Source organism: Megascapheus bottae, chromosome 12 (genome assembly GCF_031878675.1).
Source record: "Megascapheus bottae isolate mThoBot1 chromosome 12, mThoBot2.hap1, whole genome shotgun sequence".
NCBI lineage: Eukaryota > Metazoa > Chordata > Mammalia > Rodentia > Geomyidae > Megascapheus > Megascapheus bottae.
In genome coordinates, this window is record NC_143520.1 from 36577808 (window position 1) to 36600160 (window position 22353).

The following is a 22353-nucleotide window of genomic DNA, read 5'->3' on the forward strand; positions in this document are numbered from 1 at the left end:
GCTCCATGGTTTCACTCATTTGTAATAATTTGTATATATCTAGGATTCTCCTATCAAATGATCATAATAGCTCAAAAGCTATGTATATATGGCCATATAGGGTGAGGCTAAGAGAAATGAACTCCAGGAGATGGAAAACAGAGGTTTATCTTTGTGGTCATTGCTCTTAATATACTATGTGAAGTTATTTCTTTTCTCCTTTTTTTCCTTTATGGTTTATCTCATTTTACTGTCGGCCTTTGGTACCTGGTATATTGTATATTGTATATACGTTTCTTTGTTTATTGAAATCGGAAAGGGAAGGGGAGAAACAAGATGGTGGGGGAAGGGAAAGTGGGAGAAAACATGGGAAGAGGTATCAACGTTCAACAAGTCATGTACCCAGTACCTGAAGAATGTAACTGTAACCCATCTATACATCACCCCAACATTAAAATACAGTTTTATAAAAAGAAGCAATGTACCCACTACATGACAAATGTTACTGTAGCCCCTCTGTACATTACCCTGACAATAGAATACAATTAAAAATAAATAAATTAAAGCAATAAACAATAAAGCACACCTGCTCTGTGTCCATTCCACAGTACCAACACAAATAACTTTTATAAAAAAGAAAAAGAACCAAGTATGACATGACCCTGTGTTAAGATGCAGAGCAGAGCATATATGACTCTAGTTATGTTTCATGCTTAGCATTGAATATTACAACGAATGTTCTTCTGAACAATTCCCTCTCTCCTATCTGCTTTTTTCTCCCTATTACCACTTCTTCCCTGCCTCTGTTTCTATCACAGAGAGAAGCAACCTCTTTCTGATAACCAGACTGAGATATGCAATCAGGCACTTCCTTTTTTTAATTTTAAATGACAAGTTTAATATACAAGTGTTCAAGGAGCAAATCTCTATTTACAGTCACTAGGACTTAGTATTTAGAACTTAATCACAATTAGGCTAAGGGTTTGTATGTCATAGAAACATCTTAATTTATAAAATCGAACATTATGTCTATAAAGTCATAGGTTTTTATGTCTATCTAGTTATGTTTATATTTCCATTACCATGTCCATAGCTTTGGGTATGCAGTTATTGAGTCCTCGCTCTTGTACTGTTTGGATCTAATAGCCACATATTAAGGATACCATGCACCTTTTGATCCTTAGGTCTTGACTTGTCTCACTCAACATGATTTGCTCTAGATTCATCCACTTCCCTGTGAATGCCATAATTTTATCCTGTCTGTTGGCTATGTAGAATTCCATTGTGTATATATACCACATTTTCTGTATCCATTCATCTGCAGTAGGGCATTTGGATTGTTTCCATCACCTGGCTATTGTGAATAGTGCAGAGATGAACATAGCTGAGCAGGTGTCCTTATCATATCTTGGGTCATGATGTTCAGGATAGATGCCCAGAAGTGGTATGGCGGGATCGTAGGGAAGGTCTTTTTTCAGTTCTTTAAGAAGCCTCCACACTGCTTTCCAGAGTGGCTGAACTAGTCTATATTCCCACCAGCAGTGTAGTAGGGTTCCTTTTTCTCCACAATCCTGCCAGCATCTGTCATTGTCTGAGTTCAAAATCTTGGCCACTCTTGTTGGGGTAAGGTGGTATCTTAGGGTTGTTTTTATTTGCATTTCCTTTATGACCACAGATGATGAATATTTTCTCATATGCTTTTCTGCCATTTTAATCTCTTCTTCTGATAAGTCTCTCTTTAGTTCCCTTGCCCATTTAGTGAATGGTTTATTGGGTTTTGGGGGGATTAGTTTCTCGAGTTTCCTGTAGATACTGGATATTAAGCATTTGTCAGTTGTATTGTTGGTGAATATCTTTTCCCAGTTGGTTGGCTGTCTCTCTACTTTCGCAACTATGTTTTTAGCTGTACAGAAACTTTTTATTTTTAGGTAGTCCCATTTATCGAGTCTCTCTCCAATCTGTTGTGACCCTGCGATTCTGTTCAGGAATCTTTTGCCTGTGCCTATGAGTTCCAGTGTCTCTCCTACTTTATCATGTAGCAGTTTCATGGTTTCTGGTCTGATGTTCAGGTCTTTGATCCACTTTGAGTTAATGCTTTAAAAAAACCTTATTCCTGCAGAAAATAGGAGAGGGGACTGTCATCAATATTCACTATTTCTTAAGTGTTATTCGATTTTATTGTCAAGGTATTGTACAGAGGGATTACAGTTACAAAAGTAAGGTAATAAGTATATTTCTTGTCAAAAATTATTATTCCTCCCTCATTTTTTACCACATTCCCTTCCTTTCCCTGCTATTCTCTCCCAAGTTATAAAGTTTGTTTCCAAAATAGCCCATCTTGTGAGTATCACTGTTGCAATTTTCACCCTTTGTCCATTGTTTAACCACTTTGCTAATCCTCTTCCTTTCCCCAATCATGTAAATATATAGAGAGGATACAGGGTACTAAAATAAAAGAGAGTTACAACAGGAGACTGATAAGGGGAAAAAAAACCCCACAAAATTTAAAGGAAATAACTTCATATAGTGTATTATTTCTTAGAGTTATCTCATTACTGAAGCCATTTGACTAAGTTTATCAGGGCACAGTCCTTTCTTTAATGGAATTTACTATTTAATGGGGATTAAAATACATGAGGAAGTAATTACAGTTTAGGATAAATAGCACAACATTGGGAAGAATGGCAGGAAAGGGGAAGACATTAAAAATGCATTAATCCAGTATTGTTTGGACAACCAAGGGTCCTCTTAGACTTCTAGACTTTTCAGAGTTTACAAAGCAAAACAAAATAACACTACATTAATGAATAAAAATGCTATCAGTGTAGAAACAAGGAGTTAACTCTGTCTCATCTACCCCATTGTTTATTAACCTGTTTTCTTAGTTTCAACCTGTGCCACTGTTGAGTTCCGCTGTGCAGATGGGACTTGTATTCCAAGATCAGCAAGATGCAACCAGAACATAGATTGTGCAGATGCTTCTGATGAAAAGAACTGCAGTAAGACAACTCACTACCTTTTGTTGGTTCATGCCTGGGCACTTGGGGTATTGCAATGAACACTGTGCAACATTTTTCTCAATGTTATTCTGAATTGATGTGACATTGACCCCTATTGTGTAGGCCAATTTCATATTTACTTTCCCAATTCAAGCTAACATTTTTTTTTCCTCTATGACCTATATAATCTCTTGTAACACAAATATTTTAATGTTTTTTATCACTATAGGTAATACAAACTGCACACATTTCTATAAACTTGGAGTAAAAACTACTGGGTTCATAAAATGTAATTCAACCTCACTGTGTGTTCTGCCAACCTGGATATGTGATGGTTCTAATGACTGTGGCGACTACTCAGATGAATTAAAATGTCCAGGTAATTATAGAAAGGGAACATAGTCCTTCCCTTAATGAATGAATAAATTAATCCGTACATTTAATATTCAGTGTTTAAATTTAGCATTTAAATAATATACAATACAAAGTAATTATTTCCTTCTAAAAATGTTCTTTGATCTATTTAAATGAGAGGAGGATATTAAGTATATGCATCCTAATCTGGGCAAGGTAGCCAATGAATTATAATCCTAGCATTTAGAAAGTAGGAGTATGGTCAAAGGACCTTGAGGAACAAAGGGAGAGCATCTCAAAGGAAGAGAAAGGAATATACAATAAACTTGGAGCTTTTATTTATATTTAGTTATTCAATAATACTTTTGAAATTACTGGGGCTAGAGATGTAATTTAGTGGTAGATGCTTGACTAGCAAGCTCTGAGTTTGGTTCTCAACACTAGAATCCATCAGTTAATCATGAAAGCAAAATAAAGTAAAATAGCTGTTTTATAAATATTTGCCAGAAATATGGTAAAACTAGTAATCACTATTCACAGAGTAGAAGAACAGTGATATTTTCTCACTACCACCTACGTTAAAATTTCTCATACACCTAGAATTTTCTTTTGAGGACTCAGGCACAGTGGACACAATTACTGATGTGATCACTTAGGAAGCAGATATTATTGTTATTGGAACAAGATCCAACAGGTATATTTGTGTCTTTCTAGAAACCATCATAATCAGTATAAGATCTGAAAATTATCATCTGCTTTCTGAGAGAATACCTTCTGTGAAAAGTTTATAAGTTTATGACTGAATCTAATTGAGAATACTAGAACATTCTGTGATATTATTTTGGTTCAAATCCTTCTGGTTTTGAACAGGCTATCTTGTCTCCCTGTATGAGGTAGAAATGCAGTATGGATGAGTAAAATTCTTGACCTGTATTTTCGTGACATATTTTCCACTGAAGGGCATCTGGAATGATTCCATATTGTTGGTTAGAGTTCATAGTGTTGCAGTAAAAGTATTTGTCATGGTGGCTTGACTTACCATGGTTGATAGTCTTTTGGTAAATGCTAAGGAGTGGTATTGCTGGTTTATACAGTAGTTCATGTTTAATTTATTGGGTTAGTCCAAACTGCTTTCCTGAGTGAAAATTTACATTTATGTCAATGTATATTAGAATTCCCTTTAGGCTATCTGCCAACCAACATCTGTTATGGTTTATTTTGTGATAACAATCCTTCATTTGGGGCGTGGTGGAATTTCAAAATTGTTTTCATGAGCATTTCTTGTATACACAAAGATATTGAGCATTTCTTCATGCCTATTGGCCATTTTTACTTTGAAAAGGATGTTTTTAAGGTCATTAGTCTGTTTATTAACTGGATTGTGGGGGATGGGCTCCACAGTTTATTTAAATTCTTTTATGTACTGGATTTTACTCATTCATTGTATTATTTATAAGCGAATGGAAATTTTGGGGAAAATTATGTTAGGTGAAGTATGTCAGGCCCAGAGAAAGAAAGGTTCCATGCTTGCTTTTCTTTATGTAAGCTAGATTAACTTACAAAGTCATAAATAAATATGTTGGGTGGTAAAAGAGTATATATAAATGTATTAGCAAAATACAGTAGATTCAAAAGAGATCTCAAATGATGTAATTCCCTGAAAGGCTAAAATCAAAGTTCAGCAAGCCAAAATACCATAAAGAAGGTATTCAAAAGACTGAGATGACCTCAAGGGGAAAGAAGTAGACAAATAAAGAGAAGTAAAGAGAATACTGGGAAACTCAGACAAAAATATAATGTGTGTCCAAAATATATTAAGAGGAGTAAGGGAAGAGGTGGGTAAGGGAGGGATAGGTGACAATGTTGAAAGTGTTGACTTCATCAGGATATATTGTATTCTTAAACAGCCTCATTAAATGACAATTTCTTTTTATAACTACTTAAATATAATTTGAAAAGTTGAAAAGACAGGAAATGTAAAATATAAGCTCAGAATGAAAAAGAAAAGCAACAATGACTTACAGAAAGTTACATAGGCTCTAGTTTATTGTGTCTTTTGCCTATTTACACTTTTACTGTTTACAATAATGTAAGTATTCTTAAGTACGTGTTTTATTGGTTTATATAGAGAGAGTCTATTTGTCAAGATAATTAATCCATATCTTTCTTTTTTGAAATGATACATTCATTATCTTAATTGGATTGCTGTTATTATTTGAAATTATCTTAAAGGCAGCATATAATTGACATTCATTAAATGGATACTTTATTTTATTTTCAATATAATTTGCTGATTCCTTTTTAAAAGATATTTTAACCCTAATTGAGATTTGTTTTGTATCTATGAAGAAAAGGAATATTTATGCAGGTTCAGGTGGATAGACAGGCAGGAATCCAGCATTAGTTCAATCAAAATACTTCAAATAATAACTTGGCAAACTCCTAAGAAGTCAAAATGTAAAGCATTTTTAGGAGGATTTCAGAATGAATTCAATCAAAATATGGCTTCCTTCTTTAAAGAAATAAAGCTAATTTATAAATTATTTATACAATATTTTATTTTATTAGCACACCTATATACAAGTAGCTTTCCCTCTGATAATTCAGTAGGTGCATAGATTGTTATCTGAACAGGTTTTATTCCTCCAAAGCTCTCCTAGTTCTTCCCTCTTTCCTTTGTTGGTTTGTATTATATTATCTTCATGAGTAAATACATCATGTACTCTTATTCTCTTTCTCTTATTCTCTTATTCCTTTCATCATTACACTCCTTCTTTTCCTCCTCCTTCTTCTCCTCCTTCTCTGTTTTCCCTCCTCCTCCTCCATAGCTATAGCAGCAGCAGCAGCAGCATTTTACATCTAAATTCCATGAATGAGCAAGAACACACAATATTTAATTGGCAACACATTCATAATACCATATTTTGCAGTGTGATTGGCATATACACTGTAGGGTTTATTTTATTATTGATGGATTAAAGTCTGATTAATATAATCCAAGGTACATCTAAAATTGTTAAGTGACAAATGTCAAGTAATGAAAGAAGTAATCCACTATGGTATGTGTACTCTTGGATATTATAATAGTAATTCACTATTTTGTAGTTATATCTTAGAAAATGATTTTAAATAATTCCCTTTAGTCTCTTGATATATTTTTCAAAGTACAAGGATGTATTTGTTTATGTATATATATGTAAAGTTTATTTGTTATATATGTAAGTTAATACACAAATTTATTTGGCCACTTAAGATTGAATCCAAGACTTCAAAAATGTCAAGTACATATTCTGACAGCCAGCTATACCTTAGCCCTGTAACAATTTTAGAAGTTTCAATATAATTTAGTTTCCTTTCTTATAATAGATTCTTATAGTTTGATTCTTATCAAATCCTATTGAGAATAGAGGACAATAGATACAAAGAATTTACACTTCTCAAGTAAATACCACTGATGTTATAATTTTATAACTTTTTAAAGTATGCACTTAAGAATATTTTCCATTTAATAGGATTTTTTGAACTTAGATTCATTTACTTATGGTCATTTGAGTTACTTTCCCTATTTTAATTTTACTGTTTTATCTCCATCCTATTTTCTTTTCTTTTTTATTTTGTGGACCATGGAGATTGAACTTGGCCTGGGTTCTGTCCCTGAGCTTATCAGCTCAAGGCCACCACCTTTCACCTGGGCCTGGATGTTGTTCCTGAACTCTTCAGCTCTAGGCTACCGCCCTACACTTGAGGCTAGCCCCAACTTCCTGTTTTCTAGAGGTTAATTGGAGATAAGAGTCTCGGGTCCTTTAGTGCCCCGGCTGGCTTTGAACCTTGATACTCAGATCTCAGCCTTCTGAGTAACAAGGATTATAGTCGGGAGCCACTGCGCCCGATTCCATCCAATTTTCATTACCAGAACATGGCAATTGCTTCTTTCTGTTCTGGGGCTAAGTCCTTAATTGGTCATGTTTTCATTTCTTTTTAGTCTTGATTTTTTTTTTTAAATCTTTTCTTGGAGCTTGATTCTATTGGGAAGAACATTTCAACTACTTTTTTTTTTTTGACTGTTCTTTATCACTTACAGATCAAGCCCTGTAATTTTTTTTAAATTTATTTTTGGGGTAATGTATAGAGGGGTTACAGTTGCATTCATCTAGTAGTGGGTGCATTATTTCTCGCAAATTGATATCCCTTCTTAAGTTTTTGTCTCTCTTTCCTTCCTCTCACCCCAACCTAATCATTTTGTTTTCCCCTTTCCCTTCCCTATATCAAATAAACAAATAAACCAGGTAATAAATTCAGATACAATAACCTCCTGAGATTAACTATAAGGGGAAAGAAAAGAAAAGAAATAACTGTACATAGTACATTGAGAACAATATAAACAAAGATAAACCTCTTGTTTCAATATCCCACAGTTCATGTCTGCCACCCAGTCGGCGGCACTCCACCGTGGGGGCTCAGCTGACTACGAGGATAGTCACCTGGAAAAGCCTTGAGGAGCCAGAAGAGGGGCAGCTCTTTTGCTGTCCCTTGGTTATCTCATATAGTTACAGTATCTTACCTCATTTTCTGATATATTATATATATGTTTATTTGTTTATTTGAAATAGGATAGAGAAGGGGGAAAAACAAGATGAGGGAAGGAGGTGAGGGAGGGAATTGGGGACAAAAACATGAGAAAGTAGCAATGTTTGTGAAGTAATGCACCTCCTATCTGGCGAATATAGTGTAATCCTTCTATTAATTGCAATAAAAATATATTTTAAAAAAGAACTCTAATAACAACATCTGCTGTCAGGGATGTGGCCAGAAGGGAATGCAACAATGTTGGTGGGGATATAAACTCTGTCAACCACTGTGAAAAGCAGTACAGAGGTTCCTCAAGACACTAAACATAGAGCTCCTCAATTACCCAGAAACCCCACACCTTGGGATTAACTCAATGCAGAAAAAGGGCATACTAAAGCTACTAGCACAACAGATGTTCACTGCAGCATTATTTACCATAGCTAAAATATGGAACCAACCCAGATGTCCCTCAATAGACAAATGGATGAGGAAGATGTGGTATTATACCCAATGGAATTTTATACTGCCATGAGAAAGAGTGACATTTTCCCATTCTTAAAGAAATGGAAAGCCCTCTATTGTATCTACATAATATTGAAAAAGTCTAATAATAATTTAAAGTCTTTGACACTGCATTCTATATTCTACCACAGTTCAAAGCAAGCACAAATGTGAAGACAATTATTTTAGTTGTCCTAGTGGAAGATGCATTTTGAATACCTGGATATGTGATGGTCAAAAAGATTGTGAGGATGGGCTTGATGAATTCCACTGTGGTGAGCAATTGTACTTTACTATAATTTTATGCATATTATTATATTATTATTTGTATGCCAATATTCTCTTGCATACAGATCTCATACAAAATGTTAATGGATGTTACTTTTGATTTCACTTTTGATTTATTTTAAGCCATAAGAGATGGCTTAAAATAAAACTGTACATAAAAAAAAAAAATGGTGACAAGCCAGACTCTGGTGGCTCATTCCTTTAACACTAGCTACTCAGCAGGCTGACATCTGAGGATTGTGATTCAAATCCAGTCTGAGCACAAAAGTCTGGTGAGACTCTTATCTCTAATTAGCCAACAGAAAACCAGAAGTAGCATTGTGACTCAAATAGTGGCGAGATAGCCTTGAGCTGAAGTCCTCAGGAATAGTGCCCAACCCACTCCAGAGGTGAAACCCCATGACTGACCAAAAAAGAAAAAAAAAAGGCTATTATGTATATGCTTATTTTTTGAGTTAATTACTTAAATGACATTAATATATTGGTATTCAGTTATCAAAAATAAAATAGAGTGGCATTATATGTCATATGGTTATTACTGAAAGTTACATTATAATGTTGAATTTTCCATTACATTATATGTATGGCTTTAAAAATAGTGTCAAATTTCAATTACTTCAAACATGCTTACTTGCTCTTCACTTCTTAATTTCTGAGGGTGCACACATCATTTACTATTAGCAAGGTAAGAAACAACCTTAAAATTTATTTTATGAAATTTATAGATTTTGTGATTTGCAGGACAAAGAAATTTCCTAAAGGAAAACAAAGCATCTATCTACCATTTTCTCTTAACACAATAGTATACACAGTAATGAATAGAGTGGGGAAAAAAGATTAAAAATGGATCTTCTATGAAATGTCAACCTTTCCTAAAAGTAAATGTCATCATGAAATGAGAAAGTACATTTTGTTTGATTAAGATCCTATATATCTTTAGATTACAGCCACATTCTGGAGAAGACTAACAAGAAGCTTAAAAATATTTTATGTGGATTCATAATTTTGAAAGCTGGGAGCCATTTTATAATTATATCTCCTTTAATTATTATTTTCTTCTTTTAGTCATCAGTTGTCTAGATTTCATTTGAAACACTATTTAAAACAATATATTAAATTAAAAATACAAATATTTAAAACAGTCTTTAGAAATAAAGACAAATTGATGTGGACTTAATAGGCACTTTCTGAACAACTTTACTTGAAAGAATATATGCTGTTGGTAACTGGGTGTGAATTGGACCTATAACAACATTACCTATGGGCAGAAATGGAGTCTGTCATTACAAATGCTAAGTGTTTTTGTTTGGTTGGTTTTTTAAAAAAAGCCCACCGAAGTGGCTCAAGCTTGTAATCCTAGCTGATCAAAAGACTGAGATCTGAGAATAAAGGTTTAAAGCCAACCCAGGCATAAAAGGACCTGAGACTCTTATCTCCAATTAACCCCTAGAAAACTGGAGATGGGGCTTGGCTCTAGGATAGGGTGGTAGCCTTGATCTGAAGAGCTCAAGGACAGTGCTCAAGACCAGAGTTCAAGCCCTATTACCCTCCCCCCACATACACTAAAGAAAGAAAGGAAGAAAAGAAGTCAGTAACTATTCTAATTTATTTGGGTATTTTTAGCCAACTATTACACAGTCTAGTGTCTATAAATGATTGAAACGAAGGCATCAACATATTAGTTATGTATTGGCTTATCATTAAATTAAAACTTTTATGTTATCTCTTCTAATCATAGATTTTCTAGTCAGTTCTTCATACCATTACCTTGTTTGGGATATACTTTTATTACTTTCTCTTAAAATATATTTTTAAAAGATTACTAAGTGTACCTACTTCAGAATTATCTATTTCATGATCTCAGACCACATATTTTTAAGAAATGGCTATCAGGGAAAATTACAAAGGAGGGAAACCAACATACTGTGTACCTCAAAGGCACAGTCATGCTAAGGGAAGACAGTAGTGTACTTGCAGTGCTGAAGGAATATGCAAATGCTTTTCAATTTTTTTTACAGAGATTCATCAAGAGAATAAGGATTTGGCTGGCTTTATTCTAAGATTGTTGTTTTTTGAAATCCATGAGAAAGACTTTCCTTATTGTGAAAGATGTGCTGAAGTGCTCACACCTAACCTGTTCTACTTTCTAAAATAGTGATAACTAACAATAGTATTTATGGAACACCATTGATGATTTGTTTCTTATACATATTATGCAATTTAGGATTATCATGGTATTCCTATTTATTTCCATCTATATTATTACTTAAGAGTAGAATTCTTCAAAACCTTTCCATTTCATTCAAAAATAACAATATATCATGACTCATTGAATGCTATCATTTCACTATGCAATAAGACACCAACCTTTCACCTACCACCACCAACAAACCCTGTTTGTTCCTCTCTTAGATTCTTCGTGCTCTTGGAACCAGTTTGCTTGTTCTGCACAAAAATGTATTTCTAAACACTGGATCTGTGATGGAGAGGATGATTGTGGGAATGGCCTGGATGAAAGTGACAGTGTTTGTGGTGAGTAGATTCTTTAGTGATCTCAATCAGTTTTTAAATAAAAGAGGTGCTTGATCGCACAGAATATTTCTTTTCTAGTGCAGTAAATTTATCAATCCATTTTAAGGACATTTGTATGTATATGAAATTATACCCATTGCAATCTACTTTAGTTAGCCAATAGTTATCCTATTTGCATATCCTATATGTAAGGTTTTACCTTTCCTTTTTTTTTTTTTTTTTTTCTTTTCTTCGCTAGTCCTGGGGCTTGAACTCAGGACTTAAACATTGTCCTTCGGCTTTTTCCTCAAAGCTAGCCCTCTGTCACTTGAGCCACAGCACTACTTCCGGTTTTTCCATGTATATGGTACCGAGGAATCAAACCTAGCTTCGTGTATGCTAGGCAAGCACTCTACCCGTAGGCAAAACTTCGGCCCTGTAAGGTTTTCTTTTATATTCTCACAAGAAATGTCTCTGTCGCCATTAGTTCTGTTTTACGGGGACTTTCTTAGAGATATTGTAATGATTTAGGTTGCTATAAAAATGAGGCAACAACGGGGCCGCGAGTTTGACCTAGTGGTAGAGTGCTTGCCTAGCATGCGCGAAGACCCGGGTTCGATTCCTTGGTACCACATACAAAGAAAAAAGCTGGAAGAGGTGCTGAGGCTGAAGTGGTAGAGCTCTAGCCTTGAGAAAGTCCAAGGACAGTGCTCAGACCCTGAGCTCAAGCCTAGGACTGATGAAAAAAAAAAAAAAAAAGGAATGATGCAACCAGCCAGGCGCGGAGGCTCACACCTGTAATGCTAGCTATTTAGGAGGCTTAGATCAGAGGATCAAGTCAGCCCTGGCACAAAAGGACTTGAGATTCTTATCTCCAGTTAACCTCTAGAAAATGGGAAATGGGGCTTGGCTTAATGGTAGGGCGGTAGCCTTAAGCTGAAGAGCTCTGGGACAGCGCCCAGACAGAGTTCAAGTCCCATGACCCACCAAAATAAAAAAGGCAATAAGATTTGAATAACTCTTGAACTATGTTGACAGTTATTTAGCGTGTGAATTGTGTTTCAGTGTGCATGGTTTACAGTGATTGATTTTACTGGGTTATTTAAAAAGGAATGTAAAGAATGGTTGCTATTGTGTATGAGGCTTAAAACATTTTAAGATTTAGTGTATATATGATTTCAGTCATTAGGGTTAGGGATCTATACTCATATATGTTATATGAACATTCACTTACAATAACTTCCTAAATGAAACATGTAAGTTAGACGTCTCAAGGGGTATAAGAAGAAAACATGTTAATCTTTACAAATTACAACTCATTTATTTTATTTAGATGCATTTTATATGCATTTGACTAGCTGATCTGATTTTATAAATGTGGTTGTAGCTACAGCCATTCTCCTTCACTTGCTATATCTCATTTAAAAAAAAAAAAGATGAGTCATGAAACTAAGTATGTGCATAGTTAAAAATTCATAATAGCTCTTCAAATTTTTCAAATTGTTTCCAGATCTTTAGGTCATTACCACTGCAAAGATAAATTATGTCAAAAATACTCAAGCAAATTTGTTTGTAAATATTATGAAGTTGGTATATTTCATGAAAGTAGGCAGTTTATTTTCTTATATTTATAATGCCCAGTTTCTATTTTACAGTTTCATAATAGAAATTATATAGTTATGAAAACAACAAAGTTAAATATAGCAAGGACACTCTCCAAAAGCACTCCACAAAAAAAGAAATAATAATAATTACTGAGATGACTGGCTAGTCTCTAATTTTCTTCCCCTTTACAATTAACTATTGTTTTTAACACAAAGATTACCTATTAACAATAGTATAATCATGTTTCTATTGTCTAAAATTATCTTTTTTTCATCTTTTGTTTCACACTACACACAATATTCCATCTGCATCCTGCATACAGGAATTGCAATGATCTTGGGAAATTTAGTTTATTTATGCTTATTTCTCTGATTGAAGCTTAGTAATCTACACACACATTAGGAAGAAAAACTAATCCTTTGAATTTTTCATCCAACTCTGCAAACATTTTTGTAATCATATATATTTGCAAACCTTCATCATATGATCATAAGGTAAATTCTATCCATAGATCAGAAAATGGGTAGATTCTGTTTATTTCATATGTATTATTACATGTATAAAATAAGAGGCTTTATTTCTTCCAATGACAAAAGATATGCTAGGAAAAAAATGGCATTAGTGGTAAAGAGAAAATTCTTAGGAATGAGAAGGGATTTAGTATTTATTGCATTAAGTTTTCTATGAAATGACACTAATCCTTGGAGATTCTAGGATTAAATGAGTAACAAAAATGTTTAGTAACATAATTATTATTACTGTTGTATGGAAATATTGCTGTGCAAAACAGAGAAACCACATCTTGAGGGGTCAAATTGATGTCCTCTTTGAAGAGTGGGCATCTGCAGGTAGTCTAGTGGCTTAAAGATCTGCTGACCAGAAGGAACAAAGCTTTTTTTTTTTTTTTTTTTGCCAGTCCTAGGCTTTGGCTCAGAGCCTGAGCTTTGTCCTGGGGTTTTCTCAAGGCTACCTCTTGAGCCACAGCACCACTTCTCAAGGCTACCTCTTGAGCCACAGCACCACTTCTGGCATTTTTTCTACATATATGGTACCAAGGAATCGAACCCGGGTCTTTGTGCATGCTAGGAAAGCACTCTACCACTAGGCCAAACTCCTAGCCCTGAACAAAGCTTTTAAAGATAGAAACCACATGGTTTGGGTGGAGACCTTAACCCAACAGAAGCTTATCATATGGGGAAATACTCAGGGACAAGCAAAGCTTTCCATCTAGAGAAGCGCTCAAAGACCAATTAAACTTTCCATATAGGGGTACATCAGTTAGTAAAGCAGACCATTTAGGGGAAATTAAGGATCGGCCTTCTCTGTAGCAAAAGTTTTCTAGGGCTAACACCATGACATCTCTACTTCAAAAACTGGACTCTAGTCATTTTGGAGCTGGGTGGAAAGCCAATACCACCCAGCAAGGCACCAGCATGGCTGTGAGAACAAGGCAATGCTACTTAGTTCCAATGTCCTTATTTCATATTATCCTTATATATGCCTTCAAAATATGATGAAACTTGATGGCAATTCTGCATTTTTTTTCTGTTTTCTACATTTTGCAAGGGGAAGGACAGGATTATCTGTTATTCAGCCTCATAGAACATAGCCCTTGCAACCAGGAAATATGTTTTGACATAAAACTGCATAGATATTTTATAAGGGAAGGATGCATTTGATGATTCTAGGCAACTGTGATTTATTCTTCATGATTAAAATTCTGCTTCCCCTCCTTTGGAATGGAAATGTAACTGGGAGACTGTATCTAATGGATTATCAATAGTAATCTTAATGACGTTTTTCTTTTGGGTTGAAGGTGAAGTCACCTGTGCTGCTGATATGTTCAGCTGCCAGGGCTCCCACGCCTGCGTACCCAGACACTGGCTTTGTGATGGTGAAAGGGACTGCCCCAATGGAAGTGATGAGCTTTCCACAGCAGGATGTGGTATGCAGTTGGCTGGGGCTGGGTGACCAAAACAAAACAAAAACAAGCAAACAAAAAATGTCTGTAGTATCCTTCAATCCTTGCTTTCCTGGTGCTCATGGTACCACAGATTCTTTCACATTTCCAATTCTCATGTAGTATTAGCCTTTGTAAGTGGGATATGGCTCAGCAGCACTCTCACAAAGTTTCAGATGAGCACAAAGATTATCCATTTAACCATTTTGATAGCTGCAGAAATACTATGCCCCTTCCAGTATAAACCATATTTTGTGTTGTGGTGGGAGGGATGGCATGTTTTGATATTTTCTTTTAGATGGCCTCCAGCCACCAAGAAAGCACTTAGATTGCCTAGAATAAATATGCTGTAAATGGCTGATCTGATCTTAGAGATCTACTGATCAGAAGGTGAATAAACTCCTATTAATTCTACAGATAGGGTATTAACACTTGGGTCAGGTGAGAATAGTAGGGATATAGCTGAATGAAGCTAAGGGATTCAAGGAACACCTTTGGAGGTCAAACAATTTACCAAGTTTTTGACTCTTGGTAATTTGTGGAAATTTTCAGAGAATACTCAGTGGTTAAAAGAGGAGATAAATTCCTCTATGTGATCAGAAAGAGGAAGGGATTAAATATTTCAATGCAAATCCCAAGGTCACAGTGGGATCTATTGTGCTGAGCAATTTATCTGGAATAATACAGTCAATTCAGTTTGTTAAAGTGAATTCTACCAATCATTTTTTTCAATGACCTGTTTTCATATCTTTGTGATAGTGTATCTGAAGCTGTAACATAAGTGTGCATGAATTCAGATGCATGTGCATGAGAGAAGTAGCCAAAAGATATAGAAATCTTGGAGACAGTCCTGTTGGCAGAGAAATCATGCTTCAGTGGTAGAATTATTCACTTTGATCTTGAAACTGATATGTGTGTGTCTATAAAGGTCAATGGGGCCATTGAGGGCTACATAATAAAAGATTATGCTTCAATTCAGGGATCCAGATGGTCCCAGTATGCTGTTGCTATTGTATCAAGTTAACAGTCTGGGAGGCATATTAACACTTTTGGACCTCATGGGTACTATGGAGTAAATTATGCAAAAATGAAGCAAATTATGCTCCAGTGACCTGAAAGTGTTAATGCCAAATAAGTTGCTCAGTGTTTAAAAGAAATAATTAATATAATAACATTGGCATAATTCACTTGAGTTATATTAAGATGTCACACAGTTAAAAGTTGGAGGGGTTATTAGAAACTCTGAAGTTTACTTTGATTATAACAGACAAATTTTTAATTATGTTCCTTTGTGACTTCTATGTAATTGCTAAAAATATATTTCTCTAAGTATATTAAACTGTATTTGCAGTGAAAGAATCTTCTCTGCTATACCTATTCCTGACTCTTTGCTAATTGTTATTGGCAGGAAAGCGGACATTTCTTGGTTCATAAAGCCTAGGGCAACCTAAATCTGTGGACTAAAAAGCATGAGAACAAATAATTATAGTAGAGTAGATGTTATTTTAAATCTGTGTATGTATATGTACATATATAATTATATACATTTGTATATATGTTTGTGTATATATGTAAACATTATAGGTAGATAAATACAGATAAACAGATAGATAGTTAGGTAGATAGATAGATAGATAGATAGATAGATAGATAGATAGATAGACCCTGGAAATCTCATTGAAGGGTTTTGAAAAAAAAAGTAGTAATGTTGTCAGTCTTGAAAGACTGGAAGGAAAAGAGGCAGATTCCACAGGGTGGAATTGTGATCATTCAGATAAAAAGAAAGAATGACAGGCACCTAAACTGCTTCAAGCGTCTGTTATCTGTCAATTACTGTGATTGGTATTTTTTATTCCCATTACTGAATTCCTACGATATCCCAGTAGAGTGTTTTGAGCAATCTGCCAAAAATAATTACAATATAGATAGGAATTTAAAGAGTTCATGGACTTTATTGAATATATAAGATCCGAGATCTAACATGTGTGAATCAGACCTTCTCTAGCCATAAGAAATTTATCAGACAGATTTTATTATCCTCATTAAACAGAAGAAAAATGGATATGCCAAGAAGGTAAATGGATGGCTTGTTCAAGGATGTGACTATATGACACAAATACTTTCTGAAAATTCATATTCTACCCAGCATCTTGCATTGACACAAAGCAGATTCTATCCATGTGCAATATATCAAATCTTGAATCTTGCTATCATATTTAATCTTTAAATTTAAGAAGGGATTATTGAAAATATTTATAGGATCGTTTAAGCACACATCACTGAGATTTGTTTCTTTCATCCGTTTTATTTTACATTTAGATCATCTTTGAAACTGGTTAAGGTTTTATCTTATGGTTCAGGATTTGTAAGGGTCAATTTTCCATGCTTTTAATAGACACCTTGTGTCTCAGATTTATTAATTCAACATTCTATTCTTAGAGGCATCAATTTTTAACTTTCTTTAAAAAATATCATATCATGTGATATGTTTCACTTCCACATTAACAGAAGCTCATGGCTGGTGTTTCATATCTACTTTTCACAAGTCAGAAACACTCTACTATATGTCCCTGTCAAGAAAAATAAACATCTACTTTATTACCTGAGTGTTCCAACCTATAATATTTCAATAATCTTTCAGGAAGCTTAAAAATTCTGGATTACTCAGGAACAATCCACAAATAATTAGTACTAAGCTTTTAATCTGTGTTTAAACATAATAATATACTGTAACATGTTCATTATTGTAGCATATTTTATATTACATATATTATGCTTTTGCTTTTTTATAAACACCTATAAATATTCTACATTTCTATTGTGGGAGAAGATAATTTATATGCTCACCTAACCTTACATTTTGTGGTGATTTCCTTAGCTCCAAACAATACATGTGATGACAATGCCTTCATGTGCCATAATAAAGTATGCATCCCCAAACAGTTTCTTTGTGACCATGATGATGACTGTGGAGATGGTTCCGATGAGTCTCTGTCATGTGGTGAGTATGTCTCAACATTCATGGAGCAGATTCACTGGCTACACATTTTTAGACTCTGGTACTAAGTGCCAGTAAACTCAATGATGTAAAATAAAAGTATGTATAATTTATTTAAGCTCTAGAATGATTGTACTTTTACTTGTAAACCATGCCTATTTCTAATATATTTTTAACAGTTAGCATTGGAAAATACCTATAAAATTATCTTTGGCTTGAATTATTTTTGGCAATATTGAGGGGTTTTATTTTTTATTTTTTATTCTCGATGTACTGTATAGAAGAGTTACAGTTACATTCACCAGGTGCATTACTTCTCACACATTGATACCCCTTCTCATGTGTTATCCGCATTTCCCTCCACCCACCCCCTCCCAATCATTTTGTTTTCCCTCCTTCCCTTCCCTTTTCAAATAAACAAATAAACATGTATATACAATCTACCAGGTAACAAAGTCAGATGCAGTAACAATATGAGATTAATCAAAGAGCAACAAAGGAGAAGAGAAATAACATAGTATACTAAAAACAAGAATCACTCAAGATAAAGCTCTTGTTTCCATATCCTAGAGTTCCTTTCATTTAGTCTCATCCTATATGACATTATGTACCTAGGTATTGAACTATTGTAATCCTCTGCTAGGCGAGTCCTAGAGGTGTACTATTTATTATAAATGAGTGAAACCATTGAGCCTATGTTCCTTTGGGTTTGGTTTTTGAGCACTTGGAAATATAAAGACAGTATGTGGCTACTTTCAATATCATAGAGAACACCATATGTTTCAATGTGCAAAAGGATTTTAATCTAGGCTAATAATGAGAAAAAATATGGTTCCTTAAAGTTTTTTCTTTCCCTTTATATAAATGCCAACTTGTTGACATTCAAGGTCGTCATCACAAACTTATTTCTATAAATGTATTATCTATAGCTATGTCCCCTATATTGGGATACTAGAGAGTATGGTTTGGCGATTAATACCATGTTGGAGACAGATTGTCTGGCTTTGTGCTATAATTACCTGCTAGTTCTCTGCCATTAATAAAATGCTTCAACTCCCATCACTCAGTTTACTTAGCTGTAACATATGCACACTTAGTTATGTCAATTAAGTGACAACATTTACTTTTAAGAAGTATTAGATAATTGAGTAAGTTAATATTTGAATATACTTTGAGTACTTCAAGGCACACAACAAATCTTAAATATGTTTATGAAGATCTGTAAAATGATATGACTGTATAGCAATTAGCCTTCTATGAGGTTAGGTTGAAGTTAAAAAGCTAATGAGGTTAGGTTGAAGTTAAAAAGCTAAACTGGTGATATATTTCTAAAAAATCCTCGAGCATATAGTTAATTTCTACTTAATTGTTTTGCCTTTTAATTTATCATCAGTTCTGAAATAGAGATATGTCACAATCTATGTTCTAGAACTATCTTTACAGTAGAAATCTTGATATGGGGGAGGAGAGCCACGAGGGGAAAATAAACTACTGAAGAGTTCACTGAAATAATTCTGGAGGTTAGCAATGCATTGTTAGCCAAATGAGTGACGACAGAATGAGATGTACAGATTTTCAGAGCTCATTTACACTTGAGCAGTGTTTTTCTGTTTGTTACTAAATAAAATATACAGAGAATGAAGTATTTTGCAACATAAATGACTTGGTAGGTTCAGTATTAGTAACCTTTGGAATATAGAAAAATGATGGCCAAACTATCTGATTCAGGAGGTGAAAGTTATAGGAATAATTATTTGGACTTTTTGTCCATTAGATGTTAACGGAGATGTACACACCTAAAAAGCATAAGATTATCACAAAAAAACTATACATAATTAGGTTAGGTAAGATCTCTTCAATTTACATAATCATAACATGATATTCAAGGGTGATAAGAAATCAAAGTATCCAGAAAAAATAGAAAAAAGCAAGGTAGTGATAGAATTTTGATTGAAATTAGAGCTTCCTCTGCATCATTTTAGATTAAATAAGGAAAGACTTTATCCAGAAATAGAAAAGAACAAAGCAGCAAAAGTTGGGTTGAAGCTTAGGAGAGCGGATCATAAATATTTATCCCTGAAAAGGTTTCTAAGGTAGTATGGTTAAACATAGGTTGTGTTCCTTACTTGATTGGTTGAACTAAAATGTACTTATAAATCTACAAGTAAACAACAGGATGGTAAAATACACAAAAATAAACATGGACATGATAAATTATGCAAGACTACAAACATTCCAACAGTGAGTCCAAAACAAGATATTCTTAGGAGACAATCACAAAGGATCAGTAGCATTGTGCATATAGTCATATAAAATGATATTTATTGAAATGAATTCCAAGAAATGGAAAAAGGGATTTTTGTTCTTTGTCTTTTTTTCTTTTTTCTTGTCACTATTTTATTTTCTGTACTTTTTTTTACATGTATTTTTTTTTCTTTTTGAGAGGAGAATAAGAAGCCTGGAAACTACAGGACAAAGGGTAAACAAACGTAGCCGTGATTTTTACTAGACACTAGGTTGAACATGACCTATACAACTCTAGGGAGATGAGGAGGGAAAAACTGGGAAAAAGTGAGGAACAATATAACACTGTTAAAAAGGAATTTACACACTATCTGATATGTAACTGCAACCCCTCCGTACATCACTTTTACAATAACAATTTAAAAATAAGTTATATAGAAAAAACAAGTAGATAGAATTTCAAAGAAAATTTGAATTTGAAATCTGCTAGTTAGTATTTGCTATGACGAAGAGACATTTCAGGAGTTAGATGTAACAGGAAAGAGATGTTGGTTGATATCTGGAACCAAGATTATGCAAAATATCTACCAGAGATTGGTTGTTTAGGGATGCATAGACGGTCTTACATTGGGTTGAGTAATAATTAATTGGCTGTGGAGAAAAATCTAGTAACAAAAGGGAAACAATAAATAGAGAATCTGAAGATACCATAACTCTCTAGATCCATTTTGCAATATGGCAATCACTTCGAAAAGGTACTCATCATTAAATTCCCTGTCACCACCAAAATTTTCTGATTTTTCTTTTTTAAGACATAAAAATCTGTCTGAAAGTAGAAAATTCATTTGATTGTTCAGAAAATTTTAATGAGAATGACTGGCTTCATGACTGACCAAAAAAAAAACAACCCAAAAAAACCAAGAATCACTCAAAATGTAACACTAGAAGATCAAATTAATTTTACTTACAATTGCACACACATGTGCAAATACTAACAAGTCATGAGTTTATTTTGTAATATATTTTTGGCCTATGATATATGAAATAGTTGTAACTAATTTTGTTTGTTGCCTTGTAAATAGGTTTAATTTTTATCATTTGAATTTCATTATATATTGAATGCCATTTTACAAGCGCAAATATTACATTGCATCTTTTTAAGTTTTTTTTAGATTACTTTTGTCAAGGCAATATACAGAGGGGTTACAGTTACATACTTAAGGTAGTGAGTGTATTTCTTGTTTTTCTCCCCAATTTCTATCTCCCAATTTCTATTCTCCCTCCTACCCCAGTTGTAAAGCACATTTTCATTATATTGTCTTGCCAGTATCATTGTTGTTTTGGTTCACTCTTTGTTCTTTGTCTCACCATTTTGTTGTTCCACTTCCCTTTCCTAAATCAGATAAATGTATACACAATACACAGGGTACCAAAATCAAATACAGTAACAACAGGGGATAAACCATGAAGTGAGAGGAATAAAAAATAAATATCTTCACATAGCGCATTAAAAACAACAGTCAGAAAGAAAAATCTCTACTTTCTATATATTGGAATACATTTTGTTTATCATCACCTTACATATTCATATGCACATAGCTACTGAGATACTGTGATCCTCTGCTTGGACTATCCTAGACATAGAGTATTTATTACAAATGAGGGAAGTCATTGTGCCTGCGTTTCTTTAGGTCCAGCTTACTTCAGTTAATGAGATTTTTTTCAAGTCTTTCTATTTTGCATTTTTTGGGAATTACGGTGGTTGTACAGCATCAGCCTATCTATGTATTCTGTTTCTATATCTAGCCAAATGGATAAAAAGCATTAGAACAATTTCATGTCAACTTTCCATTCTAAGAAAATTCTCTAAAATGTAGGCAAGTGGTGACAGGATTGGTCTACTTCAGTTTGTTGCCTTCTTCATTCTTCTCTTAGAACAAAAGATTACATTATTTCCATTGAGTAGACTTTATTTCTGCCTTCAAATGTTTCTTGAAATTATGGCTATAGCATTACAAAGTAATGAGAAATATTTCCAATAGCAGGTCTGGGTAATTTCATGGTTAATCAGGTGAAGTGTGGATAGATGGGATAGATTATTAATTCTCCTTGACTAGTGAATTATACATAGTGATTGTCCCTTTTTCTTTAGGATACCGTCAGTGTAGTGCAGAAGAATTTCGTTGTGCTGATGGACGATGCCTTCTAAATACTCAGTGGCAATGTGATGGAGATTTTGACTGTCCTGACCATTCTGATGAATCCCCTTTGAACCCAAAGTGTAAAAGTGCAGGTACAGAGCATGAGAGTATATTATAAACTTTTCTCTACATATGTAATCATTG

General features: G+C 34.1%; 1 protein-coding gene across 1 annotated transcript in view; it reads left to right on the forward strand.

The window, feature by feature from the left end:
- Positions 1-22353, forward strand: part of Lrp1b (LDL receptor related protein 1B) — a 1652823-nt gene that overhangs the window by 1369983 nt on the left and 260487 nt on the right. The window contains exons 48-54 of the mRNA XM_090342868.1: positions 2865-2978; positions 3208-3357; positions 8555-8677; positions 11103-11222; positions 14623-14751; positions 17645-17767; positions 22161-22301. Coding sequence (XP_090198994.1) covers positions 2865-2978; positions 3208-3357; positions 8555-8677; positions 11103-11222; positions 14623-14751; positions 17645-17767; positions 22161-22301 — 900 coding nt within the window. The remainder of the gene's footprint in view (positions 1-2864; positions 2979-3207; positions 3358-8554; positions 8678-11102; positions 11223-14622; positions 14752-17644; positions 17768-22160; positions 22302-22353) is intronic.